Source organism: Melanostigma gelatinosum, assembly GCF_949748355.1.
Source record: "Melanostigma gelatinosum genome assembly, chromosome: 5".
NCBI classification, from domain to species: Eukaryota; Metazoa; Chordata; class Actinopteri; order Perciformes; family Zoarcidae; genus Melanostigma; species Melanostigma gelatinosum.
The window spans coordinates 11,848,264-11,867,754 of record NC_136638.1 but is presented as its reverse complement, the minus strand read 5'-3'; the positions used below and the strand labels follow the sequence as shown (position 1 = coordinate 11,867,754).

Genomic DNA, 19,491 nt, shown 5'->3' with positions numbered 1-19,491 from the left:
CCAGACCAACACTTTCTGCTTCCAACTTGCCACACAGGGTGATACGGGGCAGACAGCAAACCTGCAACATATGAATCAAATGATCACGAGAGGCATTGTGCCGGCCAGCAGCCGAGGTAAACAGCATGTAAAAAAGGAAAACAAAACACATGCAGCATCGAATCAAGGCCTTGATCGGTCTATCAATGTAATAAGCACTGCACTATTAGTAAAATGTAACAGTTTGTCTTTGGTGCTTAGGTCCGTGTACGTTTTGACAGTTTGTTTTTTTGTCGAATGGGTGTTTTTCCACAATTATAAGAGGGTTAATGAATAATGACGATGTGAATCGTATCACATCGTTGCACATTTTCTTCTGATTGATTATGCTGTGATTTGTTCCAGTTGTTGTGCTTTGCACCTCGAGGCCATGTGTTTCTCCCGTATTTAAATAGACAAAAGCACAAATAAACACTCGGCCATCAAAATAACATTCTTTATGTTTGGGTCATATCTACCAGAGATACAAAAACGTACATTTAGAAAACATATACAACAGGCACAGTGAACTGCAACAACCACAGAATGTATTGTAAAAAAAGGCACATGCTTCAGAGTCACTTCATTTATTGACGTCATCTTTCGTCATCTTTCCTTCAATAAGTGCCATGTGGCTGGAACGTTGGAGTCAATGTGCTGGTCAAGAAACATGTGACCAGACGAAGGAAATGTCAGTGAAGAACATAACGTGCCACTCAGAGACTGTGTGTAGACGTCATGGAAGCCCGCCTGGTCACCGTGTGTGTGACTGGTTTCACATTGATCTCATTTCTCTGTGTCCACACTTACAGCTTCACCAGGTGTCTATGCCAACAGTCTCTGTTCGGTCAGCAACAGACCGATTGTCCTCGAGACTGACATCTTTGTATTTGGATCTGCATGCACATCCGTTTCTTTCGGGGGTGTTTTGTTCATCCTGAATATCAGAATCTGTGTCTTGTCATGTCACTTTTGTGATTATCAGGTAACTGACTGGGCGTGTGGTAGTCAGTGTCAAAGTCCTTCCCATCCGTTTGATTGTGGAGAGTTTGTAAAGTGTCAGTGGAGCTGCTGGAGTCTGAGATCTGCTCCTTGGCTGTGTCAAAGGACTCGGTTAAAACACTGTCACTGTGAGACTGACTGGCGATGGTTTCTGTCTCAGACCCAAAGGCGTCCACAAGAGGGCCATCTGCATCAAGATTATTGTGATGAGCTCCAATATTAGTGTCTGTACATTCATCCTCCGTGTCTCTGTGAATTATACCAGTTCTTGGAGGCAAGTTATCTTCACATTTTTCATTTTCAAGTGAAGGGAAAATGCAGTTTGTCTTCAGCAAACTTTCCGTACGCTCCATATCAGCACCAGGGTCCTCGTCCTTCTTTTGGCCCGGCTCCGTGCCTGCATCCTCCATGTTCTCCTCTCCAACAGCAGCGCCTTCCTCTCCAGCCAGAACTCTCTTCAGACTCTGGGCTCTGTCTTTGTATTCTCGGCACAGCCGAGCATCGGGCATGTGGTTGCCGTGGATCTCGGCCAGCTTCATGTACACCACATACAGAGCCTCGGGGTTAGCTTGGTCCTCCAGGGCCGCCGCCAGAGCCAAATGGAAGTAGCCCACTGCGTCAAAAGAATCCTGGGGAGAGTGGACAGAGCAGAGATCTCCTTTTAATGAAATATATGTCATCTTTTGATCTTATTTGTTGGCTGGATTTTCATTGGCGACATATTCTGTGAAAAGGACGCCAGATAAAGGTAAAGAAATCTGAAGCCTCTTCTATTAAGACACTGGCTGGCTACACTTTCACTTGTAGGAACTCTCTAAAATATTGTGTCAGCGTGTTATTATTGTGATAAAATAATTGCCTAACTTTCAGGAATGACATCAGTTTTTGACAGGTAATTTCATGACTTCCTAAAATCGTAAAAAAAAAAGTCTATATGTATATGTTCGAATGTCATTTTACAACAAGTCGTGACAGTAAATCGGCCGCAGTTAGGTTTAGGCAATAAAACCACTTCTGATCAGGAAAAACTTCAGAAAATAAGGATGTAAAATAAGTATAAACATAAAGAAGTAAACATAAGTACGTAAAACACGTCACAAACAGATCTTACGCAGCTCAAAATTACTCCGAATGATGCTTATTTATAATAATTCATATCATATGTATTAATCATATTATTATTTGAATATAATAATATAATAATATTATTTCAGAAACGTAATGTATGTATTCTGTTTGCTCATGCAAATGTAAACACAGAAATACAGTCGGCTCGTGTACCTTGAGTTTGTGTAGAGTGAGATTGCCCAGTCTGCAGTACACCTTGGTGTAGTAGCGAGCCTCCATGGGGTCCTGCAGGGCGGGCGGACAGAGGGACAGTGACTTGAGGTAGTAGTTTTCTGCCAACTCGTACTGCTGCAGGTTGTAGTAGACTGTAGCCAGCCGGTGGTAGGCTGTCCTCTCATTCACATGCACACCTGAGGAAAAACAACAACGGTCCGTGTTAACAAAGTGGTTCTACTTTACAAGTGATCATGAGGCACAGCTTCTTGGCCACGCTTGGCCTCTGTCTACCTGCTTTGCAGGCGATCTGAACAGCCAGTGTTGCGTACTGCAGAGCCTCCTCCTGCTCTCCCTGGTTCATGAACAGCTCTGTCAGTTTACTCAACAAACGGAACTCTGAATGGATGTCCTGGATGCTCCGTGCAAATGGCAGACTGCCATCCTGCCAAACAAACACGGAGATTTTTCATAAAATGAGATCAGCGGTTTTACTGATTGAAAAGAAAAAAACGTGCCGGAGTGCATCATGGGAAATACTGCACCATGACATTGCAGCTTTGTTTTGCATCCTCTTACCCTGTAGAAAGGCAATGAAGCCATTCGGTTCCTGCAGCCTTTAAAGTAGACGTCTCCTGCCTCCTCGTAGATGCTCATGGCGAAGTGATGATCGTTCATCCTCAGGGCTGTCTTCACTGCTGCCTATTTATCAAATCATATTGTCGATCAACATCGATTGAACATTAGCGTGTCAAACTAAACTATGAGCGTCAGGGACGCGTTGCGTTTACATACAAGAGCAAAAGAAAAAAGCAGTGACTGAAAAATGTTCACCTGCAGGTACATGTCAGCGAGTTCGTCCTCGTGGATGAGGTAATAGATGCGTCCCACCTGCAGCCAGGTCTCTGACTCTTCCTCCCTCTTGCCCAAATCAATAGAAATCCTCAGGCTCTGCTTGGTGTAGTCCAGAGATTTACGAGATGATCTGCAATCCAGAATTGAGACTGTTTTGGTCTGAAACCAAAGACGTTGTGGAAGAGATGGATAGAGAACAAGAGCGAGTGGGAAGGAGAGGCAGAAACTCACCTTTCGGTGTTGAGCGAGAGGTAGAGGCTGCTGAGGATTTCCAGATACTCTCCCTCCTGTCGCTTGTCCTTCAGCTCTCTGCATACCGACACACAGTGCTCGTAGTAGACGATACTCTGGCCGTACAGCAGCATGTCAGCATACACACGACTCAGCACCTTGGCCACCACCATCCGACCTTTAAATACAGCAAGTATGTTAGCTGTTGCTGCTGACACTAAATACACTGTGATACGTACGTGACACTAAATAAGAACGATATATAGTTTGACCTTTACTGTACGATTGGCACGGCTGATATTGTGAGCAAACTTTAGGTAATCACAGATACATTTCTATGTCTTGAAACAGTTACACAATGTGTCCAGCAGGGGCACTGAAAAGTTTAGTTTTCAACAGTAACATGTCTCTTTCGCACCGCATTTAAAGGCGTCAACCAATCAAGTTGTGTGGAACGTACATCTCTAAAGTGTACAACAACATGGAGGCTCCTCAGACTGAACCAAGGCGGCAAACTTCGATTACACCTTTAAACCTAACCAAAGGAAACGTATACCAGATTCACTAATTCCGTTCTTACCTTTCACAATAAAAAGCGCAACTTTTGGCAAGAAAATAGGGCCAACTAGTCCTTTAATATGTTAACCTGTACTCACTGTGTAAGTTTCTGGCATGTAGTGCAATTAGTAGCCCCATTTCATAGCAGGCCCTGCTGTCCTGGCTCTTCCTCCTGTCTTTGTAGCTCCGCCCCAGCCAAAGGTAGGTCTGAACATGCTCCTCGTCGACAGGGCTTTCCCAGAGCTCCAGAAAAAGATGCAGGGATCTGGAAACGCAAACAGCAGCACGATAAATAACTCTTAGTAAACTCTTTCTACATCTGTTGAGTTCCCTGGGGGGGGGGGACTACAACACTGATGTCTGACCTGACCAAGAAGCGTTCTGCCACCAAAGGCGCCCCCACATCCAGTGCCAGGCAGCCCAGGTTGGCCAGTGCCAGGGCCTGGTTCCTCTGGTTTCCACTTTCCCTTGAGATCACCAAGGCGGAGTGGAGATGCCAGCCTGCCTCTGGGATACGACGCTGCCGCCTCAGACAGAGAGCCAAGAGGTTGTGGATCACCCCTCGCTGCGTGGGACTGTCTGTGCCCTGGAGAGATTACACATGATATTCATACAGAGGAGGAGGTAAACTGACATTTCAAACCAATCTTTCCTACAACATCCAGGCGAATGGTGTTGTTTGCTGTACCTGGAGTGATGTGAGCAGAGGCTGCAGGACACTCTGGGCCCTCTCAGCCTGGCCCGTCAACACCAGCAGCCACCCGAGCAGCACAGAGGCCTCAAAGCCCTCCTCCTCACTGATGTGGCCTCCTGTCTCCACAGCTTTTTGAGCACAGAGCACCGCCTTATCTAGAGCATTGTGCTGCAGGTAGACAGTGGCCAAGCCCTGACACAGGTCCCTCTGTGTCTTCATGTCCTCACCTTGCTCTGCTGTAATCAGGGCCTGCTGAAGGTAAATCACAATCTGGGCAGGGAGCAGGGAGGTTCCTTCCTTCCAGCACGTGTTCAGGCGAACAGAGTTCCTGATGAACAACTCAATCCTCTGGAAAGAGTCGTGGAGGGAGTGGTCCTGTCTTGAGTCCAGGCTCAGAGAGGCCAGCGCTAAGTAAGGCATGTATTTACGATGATAGAGCCAGCTCAAGAGCCAGTTGAGGTCCAAAGGAACTATGGGACGCCCCTCGGAGGCAGAGAGCGTCACCGAGAGGAAGTGGAGTCGCTCAACAAAGGGGAGGGCGTCATCGGGCTTCCTGCGCAGCAGGAAGAGGCTGGAGACGAGGTAGCAGACGCGAGCCTCCAGGTGTTTGTCCCCCATCACCACCGATCTCCTCAGGAGCAGCTGCAGCAGCTCGACCTCGTCCGTGGAGGTGAAGGTGTGGCAGGGGAGACAGAGGAGCAGGGCGCAGGCCTTCTCCAGAGTCTGGGGCAGCTTGTCCGTCATATGCTGCTTCAGGTAGACAGCGGTGAGGTTTGTGTAGAGAGCGACGAGGAGCGGCGTGTCAGAGAAACCGTCCACACGAACACTGAGAGCCTCCTCATAGTACACACGAGCCTGAGGAAATACAGATGAACATACAGGTGATCATGTTCTGTATACTGTGGGTCTCTTTAAAGAAGAATAAAGCATATTGATACGTCCACAACACGCATATCAGTGCAAGAAAAGAAGCGCAAACCTGGGAGAACTTTATCTTCCGGGCACAGAGTCGTCCCAGGAGGAAGCACGCCCGTCGATGTGCCCAGTCCAAGCCCATCCTCTTGGCGCTCTCCCTGACACTCTCTAGGTGCCCCAATAGCTCGTCCTCAGTCTTACCACTGAAGGTCACCCACAGGAAGGAATACTGCAGGTCGTACAGCGGCAGGAAGTCCTCCTGTACAAATAAACAAGAGAATTAAGAGGAGCTGGCCCTTGATTGGCTGTATGTGTTTGGTAAAAAGAGGTAACGGGACAGCCAAGTGGAAATAATGAACACGCTGTCAAATGAATTCACATATGAGAGCCAAATGCTGTTAGTGATCAGAGTTGTGTTGATGAGCGACATTAATCAACTGACATGATCACATGATTTGCTAAATTTGCGTCAACCCAAAGTTTTTTTTTTGGCTCATGAATAGAGAAGTAACAAGCCAATAAGAATAAGAATCACATCAAATGATGAAGGTGCTATCGGGAAACTGTTGTAACTGTGCACGCAGGTACATTGTTAATATATTTACTTCAGACTAATGCCATGCCTCATCATGCAATAATGCAACACAGAGAGACTACTTCCTTTGTTTTTGCATTTTTCAAGTTGGGACTGTTTTATAGACCTGAAAATGTGAACCTACATTTCTTGGCATTTGCTTTCATTAGCTGCCATCGACATAACATAGAAAACAAGATGGAAACAAGAACGCCTGCTCTCTGTTACTTTGCTTCTGTGTAACAAATGAATCAGTGAATGAACTGGGACTCTGCAGACCTGGAAGTGTTCGTGGTTGAGCAGGGTCAGTGTGGGGTCACTGAACTCGGAGTCCTCCCCCTCCCAGCTGTTCTCCTCCAGGAAGAGAGGCGGGTCTTCCTGGAACTCGTCCATCTCCCTGAATGTGTCTTCCAGAGTGAAGGACAGGCGCTCTCCCTCGCGTGGCAGCGCATTGTGGGACTGATAGAAAGACAGGCGAGGGGAGGCCTGGCAGGGGGGAGTCCCTCCACTTTTCTCTGACATGACACTCTGACGGGTGCTTGCAGGAACCGTATGATCTGAGCAGAGGACAAGTACTGATATAAGTTACATAATATATGAGTTGTGTTAATGCATTGAGCATATGAACAGCTGATTTCCACTATAAACTGCAGAGCATTACCATGTTTTGGCCGGTTTCTGATGTACAGGAAGTCCGTCTCATCCAGTCTGTCTGAAACAAGGTAAATCAATACAAGCGTCAATTTTCCAGATGGGGATAGAGATGGAAACATCTCAAGGAAACAAACAGGAGCTGCGCATCAAACCAAACAAGACCTATATTTCAGTTATGGCACCACCTCTTGTCTTTCCCCCACCCAACAAAAAGGATACTTGATCAGCCCAGTGGTTCCTTTACCGAGCCTGTACACAGAGCTGATGTCAGACGAGAAGAGTCTCTCCAGCAGGCCGCTGTCACTTCGCTCAGAGCTACAGGGGTTGACCCGAGCGAGGCTGGCCCTCTCCTCCGCAGTCAGAAAGACTAACCGCCCGTCTCTGTGTGAGGGGAACAAAGGCAGCACTATCACTTCTGCTGTCCGCGTGGCCTCCTCACCCCATCCCACCCCCACCAGACTGCAGATACACTCAACAGGATTTCAAAGAAAGATTAGCACAAGACTACAAACAAGAGATAAAGTGCTTTAAATGACGCACAACATCATCCGACCAGTAAGTTCAAGCCGCGCCAAGCATTATACAACTAGAAAGAACGGCTCTTCTTACAGGGGTATGGTGTCCAGAGGCTTGACATGGGCCTTGTGCACGAAACCAGTGCGACCCGTGGAAGAGTGCGTTGCTATGAACACATCCAGGCCTCGGACTAGTAGACCCTGAATCTCCACAATGTCTCCTTGACTCAGCTGAAGTTCCTCCGGGCCCACTGGACTGTAGTCGACCACTGCTACACAGGAACCGGTCACTGAGGTATTTGATCAGGAGAACGGGGTAAGGACGAGCAGCAGACTTCACAGGTCAATATGTAAGAACAGTGTCTGACCATGAGTGTGATAATACTGCACATCTTATAGTCTTATATGTATTTTTTATATTGTGCCAAAGAATTCACAGGATATAAAACAATAAAGTTTGAATGCTTTTCACAAGTGCGTAGAGGTTGGAGCTACTATATGCATAAATATATTAGTATTGATCCACTGTGGCTCTGCACTGCTGTGTATTCCGGTGAACAGGAAGTGGGTTTGATATCATCCTCTGTCCTCAGCAAACTGTAAAATTGCTGACTTCACAAACACAATATAAAACTTAAACTTAAACGTATGTATACTGAACAAATATATATTGCAACTCTGTTATTTTTGCTCCCATTTCTCCCAAAATACTTTTTCTATGCACATAAAAGTTGTATTTCTCTCAAACTTGTTTAAATCTGTGTTCATGAGAACGTTTAATCCCTCCACCTGACAGGTGTGGGACACCAAGATGCTGATTAAGGTGTCACCTGCCATGCCAAATATCACACTCCCTCAAAACTGTGACATCTTGTGGCATTGTGCTGAGTGTTAAAACTGCACATTGTGTGAGTGGTCTGTTAACGTGACAAGCCCATTGCACTCCTGTGTGATAATCATGCTGTTTGATCAGCATCTTGATGTCCCACACCTGTCAGGTGGAGGGAGAAGAAGTGCTCACTGACACGGATTTTACCGCATTTGCGAACAAATGTGGGCTAAAATAAATCTTTTGTGAGCACAGAACAAAGTCTTACATCTTTTGTTTCAACTCCTGAAAAATGGGAGCAAAAACAAAAGTGTTGCATTTCATTTTTTTTTGTTAAATGTTTGTTTAATTACACGACATATTCAGACTGGCCACAATGTATTTCCTGACCCCTACTTGATTTCCTACAATAGAAATCCAGGAATTAAACTACTTAAGCTGATGTCAGCATTCAACAAAATACATATGCGTCATCAGACTGTGTGCAGACACACGAAAAGCGTCCATGAGTCGGCCTGACTTTGAATTAGTAGTGAAATTCCTTAAAGAAACCAATCCCTGCTACAAATACCACTGGCCACTTGGGGGTGTCTCTCTATAAAGTGGTGCATGGCCAACATGTTCCCAAACTGCTGCCTGTTTACACAGCATAGATTAAGCAACGTTTGCATTCATTTGGTGTCATGTTTGTGTCCACCTGATCAATTTAAGTCCAATATTGACTCCCCGTTTAGCACTGATTTGGTCTCCAGAAACTCCGGAGGGAAATATCTGCCTCCAAATGCTCCACTGAGTTCACCGGCTGGTCTCTAACTTTGTCTGTCTGCTGTTTGGTGCTGGAGTACAGAAGGGGATTTAAAAGCTTTTTCATTGAAGTAGCTGCACCTGAGTTCGGTATACTCTATGTGAGTGTAACACTGTGTGCAGTATGTTTTATGTGTGAACTTGTGTAGCTTGCAGAATCTTTTTACCGATAGCATGTTCAAATGGTTCCTTTTCTGCTGGCGAGCATCCAGCATTGCCCGGGTAGTTCCTCAGAAACCACCTGACCAAACAGGAAGTACAGTTTGACTCATGTCCAACATCTGCATAGCTGCTTTGCTCATTCAGCCAAAAGCTGATCACACTTTCGCTGACATTGTAAATGTAGGCATTCGTAACAGCCGTCGCTCGTTTGAAGAACAGCGGCTGACTCACTGATAGAAGGGGTACGGCAGCGGTTGCATGGCGTTGACTGGCACCAGGCCGTGGTTTCCTGTGGAGAGCATGGTTCCCTCCCACATGCTGTCCTGCCCCGTGTCCTTCACCATCAGCAAATCATTCTTTTTGAACGGCAGCTGGTCTTCGTCGTCCTCATCCTGATCACTTCTTGTGAACAGCGCCTTAGCGAAGAAGGAGCCTGCGAAAGGGAAAGAGAACAAAAGCGTGTGTGAATCCAGACACGTGACTCTTCGTGTTGATAAAAGTTACAACACATAAGCTCAGAAATCAGCAAAAGCACTACGGCTTACAGGGCGCCCTCATTCAGTCACTGGCAAATGATGGATGTTTTATATCCTCCCCCTATTAAGTTAATGTAATTCTCAACACTATTTGCCAGCACTGCAGTTTTATTGTGCATTTCCGGGAAGCTTTTTGCCTGGGGGCAAATGTTCAAGAGAAAGTTTGTGTGGACCAGGCCGCAGGAAATCAATATACATTATTGTACGGGAGTAGTGTAATGGTGATGCTGTAGCACTGACTTAGTTTATAATGCGTAAAAGACATTTAGCAAATTGCTAAATTTCACTGACGTCCAGCTTTATCTTGATTCATGTGTATTAAACTAAAGAGCAATAAAAATAAATCATTTTGAGTTTTATTTCAGTCTTTTATACTTCAGACATTAACTCTACAAAGTGAGACACATAAGGTGACAATAAAGAGGCCATCGCTATAATTTGTCCAAAGTCATGTGTGGTCGTATATTTCTGAGGTTAATTGGGGTCAGTGAAAATGGATTTAAAGGAATGGGATCAAATGACAGCCACAGTTGGTTATTAAATAAGTAGAGTGGCAAGATTCAAGAGGCTTCTGACAAAAAATACTTCAAATAATACGAATTTAGTGGCGAAAAGGGCAAAAGATACGGTTCAGTTTAGAGTCTGGAGGAAAGCACAAGTTAAACTACCAAAGTGTACTTTTTAGCAAACACATTCATGAACGACATTTTATTCCCCACTTTTCACTCTCTCAACGGTTGCTTTAATAATAAAACTGTTCATAAAATGCTGACTGAGCGTCCATGAAGTGCCAGAGCACCTCATTACTCACCCTCCTGGAGCAACAGTCCCAGGTAGAGGGTGGCCAGTCGTTCCTCGTCCACAGTGACATTGATCTGCAGGTCGCTGAGCAGCTCTGGGTCCAGCCAGAAGGACTGATCACACAGGAAGTTCTCCAAGCAGCGAGCCACGTAACCTGGGACAGAGCACATGCAGCTCATGATACAAATACGGTACTACTGATGTTATTTATGCTGCTATCACTGCATGCTCACCAACAATGCCTTTTGATGATAGTAAGCACAATAAATGCATATTTAGGGGGAAAAATATGTAAAGCAAAAGGTGCATTTGTGTGTTTGTGAAGCGCCTGAAAACTGTTTCAAATTCTATGTTTTTCTCTTTAACATCATTTAAAAAACTCAACAACTCTTTTTTGACGATTGTTGTGGAATATTTCTTAAACTATTCGGGAGAAGAGTGTCAAAGTGTTTTCAAATCAATGTCAAATGAAACAGAGTTCTTGATGAAGGATCAATGTTGTAATAGTCAATTTATTTGCTTGCAAGCAAAGAGAACACAGTCTCACAGACACATCACGTCATCTGCAAGAGGTGCTCTGACAACACAGTCAGATGCATGGACATTCATACTCAGCCAGGTGCTTCCTTTGATTGGGTCACTGTGACCTCATCAAAGAGTTAAGATACAGTATTGCGGAGACGGAATAAGCCTGTTTTACCATCACACATCACATATGCATACAGAGGGTCATGCCCTTCAGCTGATGCTCATCAGGAAGTACCGTAATCTAGACCTCTGTGTGTCGCCGTCTTTCAAGACAGAAACAATGCACAGGAAACCAGATAACAAGATAACAGACAACAAATAACAAGACACCTGGATGCAAAACTGATAGAATCATCTACTGAAAAGGTGTTTGGTGCCTGCACAGTTAAAGATTTACATTCTTTAACCCTAAAGCATAAGACCATGACATATTTCCCCATAACACTATATGTGAGTGACTGTCGAGCAACACACAGAAACAATGCCACGAATGTCATCGGATTCTGACTCAAATGTTTGCTAAATCCTGATCGGTGCCAAGAGTGAATCACCTTTTTCCGACCAAACACAAATAACGTCGGGAGAAAATGGTGTGCTGATGTCGGACCTGATTGAGAAAACAGGGCCTTTGAGATGCCAAATGGTCACAGCTGCTTACCTAATGCTAGGTAAGTAGAAAACTTCCAGATTTCCTCCACAGTCTTGAACGTGAGTACAAAGCTGTCCTTCTCAGCGTGGACCATCACCAGACGTGCGGACAGGTCCTGTAGAAACAAAGTCTCATGTTTCAATAACAGAATCCATTTCTATTAAGTGAACAAAACGGCACGATGTATCGTGTTGCATTATATGGACTCTGATGATATCGAAGGTCTGAGTAGCACATTAAGGCCTAGGAGATGTCTGCATTGTGAGGTCTGACTGTCACTCACTTTAAAGAGCTGGATGACGTCCTGGCTGTTGCTCTCCACCACTCGGAGTCGGGTGCGCAGCGCCTCCTGGAGGACCCGGTCAGGATCCTCGCTGGAGCGCCTCCGCCCGGTGAACAGCAGCTCAATTTCTAGGCAAAAAGACAAGAGGAGTGATGTGATCAATCACTTCTAGATCAGAACGCTTCTTCTCGTGGAATAATATTGAACACAAGCAAATCCATTATATATAATATATAATAATATAATCCTATATAAATAGGCTTAGAAGAAAAATGTGCACAGAGAACGAGAGATTTATCATCCGCCAGAATTAAAGGAAGAAACAACTAATGTCTTTATGATGATATATCCAATTCATCACACTCGCACAAATACGTTGGTGCATTTTTTCCGCCTGAAGTCACAGAGCAAAAGGGAACATATCGGGAGAGGCAAAACTTTCAAGAGTTCATTAAAGATTTTCTACAAGAGCTCATATTCCAGCGTGATGCTCTGTGAGTTATTCACCGGGGGAATAACAAAGCCATTAGGCCTCCTGCTGGACTCTCAGTGTGGCCATTTAAATCCATTTGAGAGGAAGAACCTGGGCGAATGTGCTAGAGGGAGCTGAACTGCGGAGTGAGTAAAACATTAGTGGGGAAATATGCCTCATCAGCATGCATACATAGAACGAATGGGAAATGCCTCCGCGTATAAAATGTAACCAGTTTAGACTGGCTAATGCAAAAGCTAGATTTTAAGTAGAAACAAACTACGAGTCATTAAATGTACCTGAGGAGAATTTCTCTCCCAGTGACATAGTACTTCCTCTTAAGGCCTCTTTCTTCTTCCAGTAGCTGTCAGGCTCCACCCCTCCTTCACCTGACTCCACCACTGGACCGTCGTCCTCCTCGGCTGCACCTGACAGATCAAAGTTGGTGCAAGTCAAATATCCTCCAGCTCTGTGGTGCACAGTAACTCAATCACACCTCTCCATGTTGAGTTTGAACCGTTAGCATCCTGATGACCTGAGAGGCCGCATGGGTTCATGTGGTAAGAGGCAGTCAGAGATGTATTTTGATCGTACAGTGATACAACTAAACTGTCTATTTCGATTCATTTTGTCAAGTCAGCATTCATACCACAGTATGGTACTTACATTTTTACCATTACCAAACTGTAAGGTAAGAATCACAGGCTGTAGTATAGGCAGTAAGTTATCTTTATCTCAGCACATTGACAGGATCTGAATATAACTGCTGGCTGTTGCAGTGTAGTGGTGACGGGCTTTCCCTGGTTTGTTCCATTGTGCGGGGAGGATGTCCCAAACACTTCCTGTTTGTGAGCACACGGGCAGCGGCACCGATCAAATGAGCCTCACGTTCTTGCTTGATCTCCAAACTAATGGAAGAATGAGATGTCCAGTCCGCAAATAGTCTACCTTGAGTCATGATGTCATTTCCTGAGAAGTGTTCATTTGCTCCCCCAAGAGTATATGGCGGTTCCCTCCAAAGAGCATCCAGTTCAGCAGGAGAGATGTCTGTAAATAGGGAAACCAATCAGTTCATGAAAAAACACGTTTCGTCCCCTTGCTGATCCATTTAACCAATTACTAAAGATTGAAGATTGATACCATTCTCAGGTCTGTGTGGTAAATACAGCAGCCGGTTACCTTAGCTTAGCATAAAGACTGGAAATTGGGAGAAACAGCGAGCCTAGCTCTGTCCAAACGGAAATAAAAGAACAAGCCTACCAGCACAACCTCTTAGGCTCACAACTGAACACCTTATACCATGGAAACCAAAGTGTAAAAACAAGAATTCGCCATTTTCCAGTTATGTGCAGGACTATTTGTTTGCTGGGAGCAGTCGACAGGCAACCAGCGGAGGAGACTCCAGCAGGTTACTGCTCCAAGAAAGACACAAGTGAGTAGCTGTAAAATATATACTTTTTATACTTTTTTCTGTTGTAGTGATTAAACAAACAAAAGAGCTCTGATAAGAGTTGGAGGTGCTTGTGTTGATATTGGAAATGACAACTTGATGCCTTTGGTTAGTGTGAGGGGTTGTCGGGGGGGGCAATGACGTTGAACACACACAGGCCTGGCACACACTCAGGAACACCTCCAGGCTCACACAGCTGACTCCTCTTTAATGTCAGCACGGTCACATTGTTTTCAGACATACAGTCACACACCATTTAAAATAGAGAAGGAACACACTGTGAACTAAAGGATAACAACAACAACTGAAAGTTATCATTTCGATTGAAATGCCGCTTTTCTTCTGTTTCCACGTGCTTTGTCAGTGCGAGAACACAGCAGAACAGTGTTATCTTGATGCAAAGCATTCACAACAAGACAATGGGGCCATAACTTAGCAACACAATGCAACATGACATTAGGCCGAAGAGGACAACAGCCTATTCTTCTCCGTCCCACAACACAGAGCACAGCTAGCACCAGCAGGACTGCTTCAGTCGAACACGAGCACGGTGGTCATGCTGCTACAGTACAGAAAACACACCATGCCCCCTTTTTTTTTTTACCTTCTTGGCTAAGTGCGTTACCCATGTTGTGCACAGAGCTATGCTTCTGTCTATCTGAATGCAGCGCAGACAGCGTGCCGGGACAGACCTGTGAAGGAGGAGAGGCAGACTTTGAGGAACGGTCCACAGCAGCAGGAGTTGAGCAGCGGTCTGCAGCAACAAGACGCCATCTGGCCCAGGAGCCGGCAGCTCCCAGAGATCAATGCCATCAGTTTGCGCACCCCCACCTCACCCTCACCAGCCTCTTTAACAACAACTCTCTTCCTCCCTGTTTCCCTTCCTATTTCTGTATTGCCTTTCCTGTCCTGTTCACTCCGTCTCCTCCACCAGTTAGTGTTCACTGGATGTGTCCCCTCTGTCCCACTACAACTCTTATCTCTTCTTCTCCTCTATCTGTCTGGGTCTGCTTTCTGTTTGTAATCCCTCTGTCTCTTGCTGTCTCCATCTCCCTCCTCCCACTGGCCTCTCTCTCTCTCTCTCTCTCTCTCTCTCTCTCCAGTAGCTGCCCAGTCAAGTCGGTGAATGCACAAAGCACTCATTGCGATTGGCATCAGTGTGTGTGTTTTGGGGGGGTGGGAGGGGGACGGGCCTCAGAGAGAGCTTCCCTGTGTGTTCCCTATGTGTGTCAGTGAAAATATGCACAGAATGTGTGTCAGAGACAATGTGTGTGTGTCTTTTGTGTGTGTCGCTGAGGGAAGGTATTGCTGAGCCACTGTAAGGCAATGCCACACAGGGACAGGCTGCAAGGTCACAGCGAGGGGAGGCAGGGGGGGGGGGGGGGGGTGGGTTGGGGATCGAGGATCAGTTCATCCACATCTCACAGTTCAACACGACTCTCCGCCATCGGACGGGTGGCGGACAGATGGGAAGACAGGAGTGCAGCGGGCAGAGGGATGTGTGTGCTATGAAGATCAGGATCATTGACCTCATGTGACCGTTCACCATATAAGAAGGAAATAGAGGCTTCCCTTAGAGTACCGTTATTATGTTCTCTGCAGCACACATAGTGTAGACGGGGGCCTCTTGTTTGGTGGCGGTAAACAAGGTAATTGGCCAGTAATGATCCGGCCCAATGTGTTCGCCCAGGCGGTAATGTAACGCCCCGATGGTGCAAGATTTTAAAGCTGTGTCGGGGTGTGGTGTTCCTTTTCAGGGTGTGTCATAATGATAAGTACAACAACCTGTAGCAGCTAAATTGGAAAACCAATCTCCTTCTTTTTATTTGGAGATGAAGATGCAAAGAATCAGTTCAAGAAATATTTGCATTAAAAACAAGAGGATAGCTTCGATATCGATCAAAGAGCTTCAGTGATGTACTGGGACCATGAACTCACTGACGATAGGAGAAAGTAAGTACAACACTCAATAATTAAAATTACACTCGAACACAATGCCTTTAATGTGGAAATATTTAAGAATATAATAATGAATTAGAAATACAACTAAATATTTACAAACTGGCCATATACAGAAACATGAATACACAGTTAAAATGTAGCATACAACTTAGCTTTCACACAACAAAATATCCATTATCATGAGACGTGCAGGACTAGTTAGCATCGAAGCTAATTCCAATATTGATGTTAATAGGGACATGTTATTAGTGATTGGCATCTACAACTACAACATACATTTTGATCTAAAACACACAAAGAATATAGAAAAGTAGATATTTACACTCCACATACTTACAGATTTAGGCCCTCAAAGGCTACCAAAGGTGAAAAGAGAAAAGTAGCTGCTGCATTTCTCAGCAGAGACAGAAACTAAAGGGACTAACTACGACAAGAATGGAGGGTTAAATAGAAAAGCACAAATGCAATAACATATTACACCACTAAGTGTCTCTAAAGCAACACAAAACCTGTGGGGGCTGACAGTACTTGTTCATGTCTCCTGGCTCTCAATGGTGACCTGACTACTGAACAACCTTCATAGGGATACTCCAGTGATGCATCATTGCACTTTAGACAAAATTGAAGAGGCAGTGTCCTGAACTGTAAGCACCTTATATGAGTCACATCCCCAAAACTCTACAAACATTTCCCATAATGCAACTCGGTATCATCTTTCACGACGCCCTCCCTGCCTAATAAATTCCCACATCTTTCAAACTCCACACCTTGCCTATAACCTCAAATGCTGTTTTCAAAATGCGAGCCAACCAGACTTTTTTCATGCTTAGCCAACAAAGGATCGCTAAAAGATAAATCTTTTGAACTTCTCTAAAAACATTGATGCTGTGGTGATGGAGACATTCAGTGTTGCATTGGTGAGATAGGCCTGTGCTCTGTGCATGATTGTGTGAGTTTGGTCATCGCATGGAATCCATCATCAAGGAAAACAAATGTGTAAAGTTTCTTCCTCCTTTGTGACCTAATCATTCCGCTGCTTGACATGCCGGAGACAAAGAGGCTGATATCCTTGTCCGAGACCGATCTCTTGTTTACGTGTCGGCTGACTGGTCATGATTGAATCTGTGCGTGTGCATCTTGTGAAGCAGAAGGCTGTAAACAGGCCCAATGCGTGTCAGGGCATATCCTGACACTCTTCAGACTCTGCTTGTTTCGCATAGAGCAACAGATTCTGTCTAATCTAATAAACGCAGACTGCTCAAGGCCGATATGTGCGGTCACATGCCAGGTCTTTGTTTGCACCACATGCTGCACAAAGGGCAACAGTTGTCCCCAGTGACATCCACTTTTAAACATACAGAGACTGTCGGTAAAAACAATGCGATGCTGTTCACCATTGGCGTCAATTGCCCTCTTTTGCTGAACACCTGTTGATCTAGCTATTGTTTCCTGTCAGCCTTCCCCCTGTGTGACTCTATGACTGCACACCGTGGCCAGCGTGACTAAAGTGTCATACGAGCAGTATACGTATGTTAAAGCTACAGTATTCACTGTCTGCAATGACAGGGGCTGCCGAGTCCAATGACCGCATACCATAAAGGACCTTAAAGTCTCCACGCAGTCTGAAAACACATCAAAAGCCTGGACTGCAATAGTGACACTCAGCAGTCCGTGACAATAGCGTTCAACCTAATAAGAAGCACATGGTGTCAGCAGCGTCTAGCTGTGTTCAGACACACGCCCAAAAAAAGGGGGGGGGGGGGGATGTGTTAGTGACTGTGTATGTGTACAATCGGGGTTTGTACATTCGGAAAATGTGGTACAGGAGTTAGCGGCGAGTAATATGAGACAGGGGTTATGGACTCTAAGTTTAGACTAACCCCCCTGTCCGCTCACTCACATGCCTGTGTGTCTAGGACAGATCTCCCTGCAGGGAGATTCCCACACTGTTGCATAGCGGCACTTGAACAACACTGAAACAAACATTAGGGAAGTAGAATCATCGTATAATTAATGGAATGAAGACATAGTACGACTTGGATGCTCATGTATCAGTCCATCAGAAGAGTTTGGAAACATTCATTGTCAAGCACCTGGTAGACAGAAGAAGGAATCACAATGTCTGGATGACAGCTATATTGTCCAGTCGATACCTGACTGACAGAAACTTGGTACGAGTGCAAAGTGCAGCAGTGTTAAACCTGCTAGACGGAAGAGACGGTTTATCACACAGAAAGACGTGTATGCAAAGTAGAAAAAAACCAACTCTCACCTCTGTGCTGCTGCCAGCTCTCCCCTCTCATTTCATTCCTGATGTGCGTTGCAGAATGTGTGTATCTCTATGTGTCTGTGTCTGTGTGTGTGTGTGCTGTCTCACCATTGGACTGGTGAGTTGCGTCTCATGACAGCTGCCGAGACTGCTGTCATTCTCCGCTGTCAGCCCGAATGCACAGGAGAGGAGAAACGGGGAAAAGGAAGCGTGTAAGTCAGTGAGAGTGTGTGAGCCTGTGTGTGTTTGTGCCCAGACGGCATGTCACTGACTGAGGAGGTTTTGCTGTTAACTCCTCCCATGATTTCTGTGTGGACAACAAGGACACAACCTCCCCCTTCCCTCCCTCTCTCACCCCATACACACACACACACACACACACACACACACACACACACACACACACACACACACACACACACACACACACACACACACACACACACACACACACACTCTCTCAGTCAAAGTTTGGAAAGCCCAAAAGGAGACTCAACCAGTGAAAATAGGTCAAGTTATAATTGCATTTGAATCATCCTAAAAGTTATTAAACCCTGGCTATTATGTGACACCACTTCCTCATTCCGCAACACCAGTCGCACCAGTTTGGTTCGACGGCGCACACAGACATCCAGATTACAATTGCTGTGTCCACACCTCACCTTCATTCCAGAGATGCTGCACAGTCCTGCTCCTCGAGCCACACACAGTGCCAGTATTCCACTGAGTGTACTGTAATGCCTGGAAATGTCAAGTATTCACCAGTGACCTCTCCCATCTACCACTGATTATGTTATTTTCACTTTCTGGGTCACGTCAAACCCTATCTGTGTTTGGGAAGATATGATCCCCGAGGCCGGCATTGCTGTGGTTTCTGCTGGGGTTTCTGCCTGCTTAGTTAAATATTAACTAATTGTGTATCCCCAACCCCCGGTGTACCATGACAAAGTCACCCTGAACACAGAATATCAGCCCTGCACTGCCCATGTGATCATGCAATTAGCTGTGCAAGGCTGCAGGATACAGACCATTTACTCTGCTCATTTTGCGAATGGTGTGTGTGTGTGTGTGTGTGTGTGCGCGTGAGAGCGCGTAAGCGTTCGAGAGAGAGAGTCAGAGAAAAAGAGAGAATATGAGTGTATTGACTAGCAACAAACTAGACGGGAATGGGTACCGATATCAGCGAAGCGGAAGCAATATATGTGTGTGTGTGTGTGTGTGTGTGCACGTGCATGTACTTTTCCCCGGCCATGTGGTTGGACAAAGGGCAAGGATTGAGAGGGTTTGTGAAGAATGCAGTATAGTGCTGATCAGTGCTACTGATAGTGGAGACATGGACTGTGCGAGACAAACGAAAGACATGTTTACCTCCAATAGAAAAACACTGAGTGGATGATTAGTCAATACAATGTGGCAATACACCAGGCCTGCAACCAAAACATGACCTCA

General features: G+C 45.5%; 1 protein-coding gene across 3 annotated transcripts; it reads right to left on the bottom strand.

The window, feature by feature from the left end:
- Positions 1-457: 457 nt before the first annotated feature.
- sh3tc2 (SH3 domain and tetratricopeptide repeats 2) lies at positions 458-18,270 on the bottom strand. Of its 3 annotated transcripts, XM_079268043.1 has the most exons (23): positions 18,046-18,270; positions 14,416-14,503; positions 13,310-13,408; positions 12,661-12,789; positions 11,890-12,017; positions 11,616-11,721; positions 10,440-10,583; positions 9,324-9,525; positions 9,098-9,171; positions 7,392-7,587; positions 7,027-7,163; positions 6,790-6,840; positions 6,408-6,685; positions 5,619-5,813; positions 4,634-5,494; positions 4,311-4,531; positions 4,044-4,210; positions 3,388-3,565; positions 3,136-3,286; positions 2,881-3,003; positions 2,596-2,746; positions 2,302-2,498; positions 458-1,649 (listed from the first exon to the last, which is right to left on the bottom strand). In XM_079268043.1, the coding sequence occupies exons 2-23, from the start codon at positions 14,438-14,440 to the stop codon at positions 963-965; spliced, it is 4,500 nt and encodes a 1,499-aa protein (XP_079124169.1). In that variant the 5' UTR covers positions 14,441-14,503; positions 18,046-18,270; the 3' UTR covers positions 458-962. The 3 variants fall into 3 exon arrangements, with proteins under 3 accessions (XP_079124169.1, XP_079124168.1, XP_079124167.1); XM_079268042.1 differs by lacking the exon at positions 14,416-14,503; XM_079268041.1 differs by lacking the exons at positions 14,416-14,503; positions 18,046-18,270 and adding an exon at positions 14,504-14,632.
- Between the last annotated feature and the right edge of the window lie 1,221 nt (positions 18,271-19,491).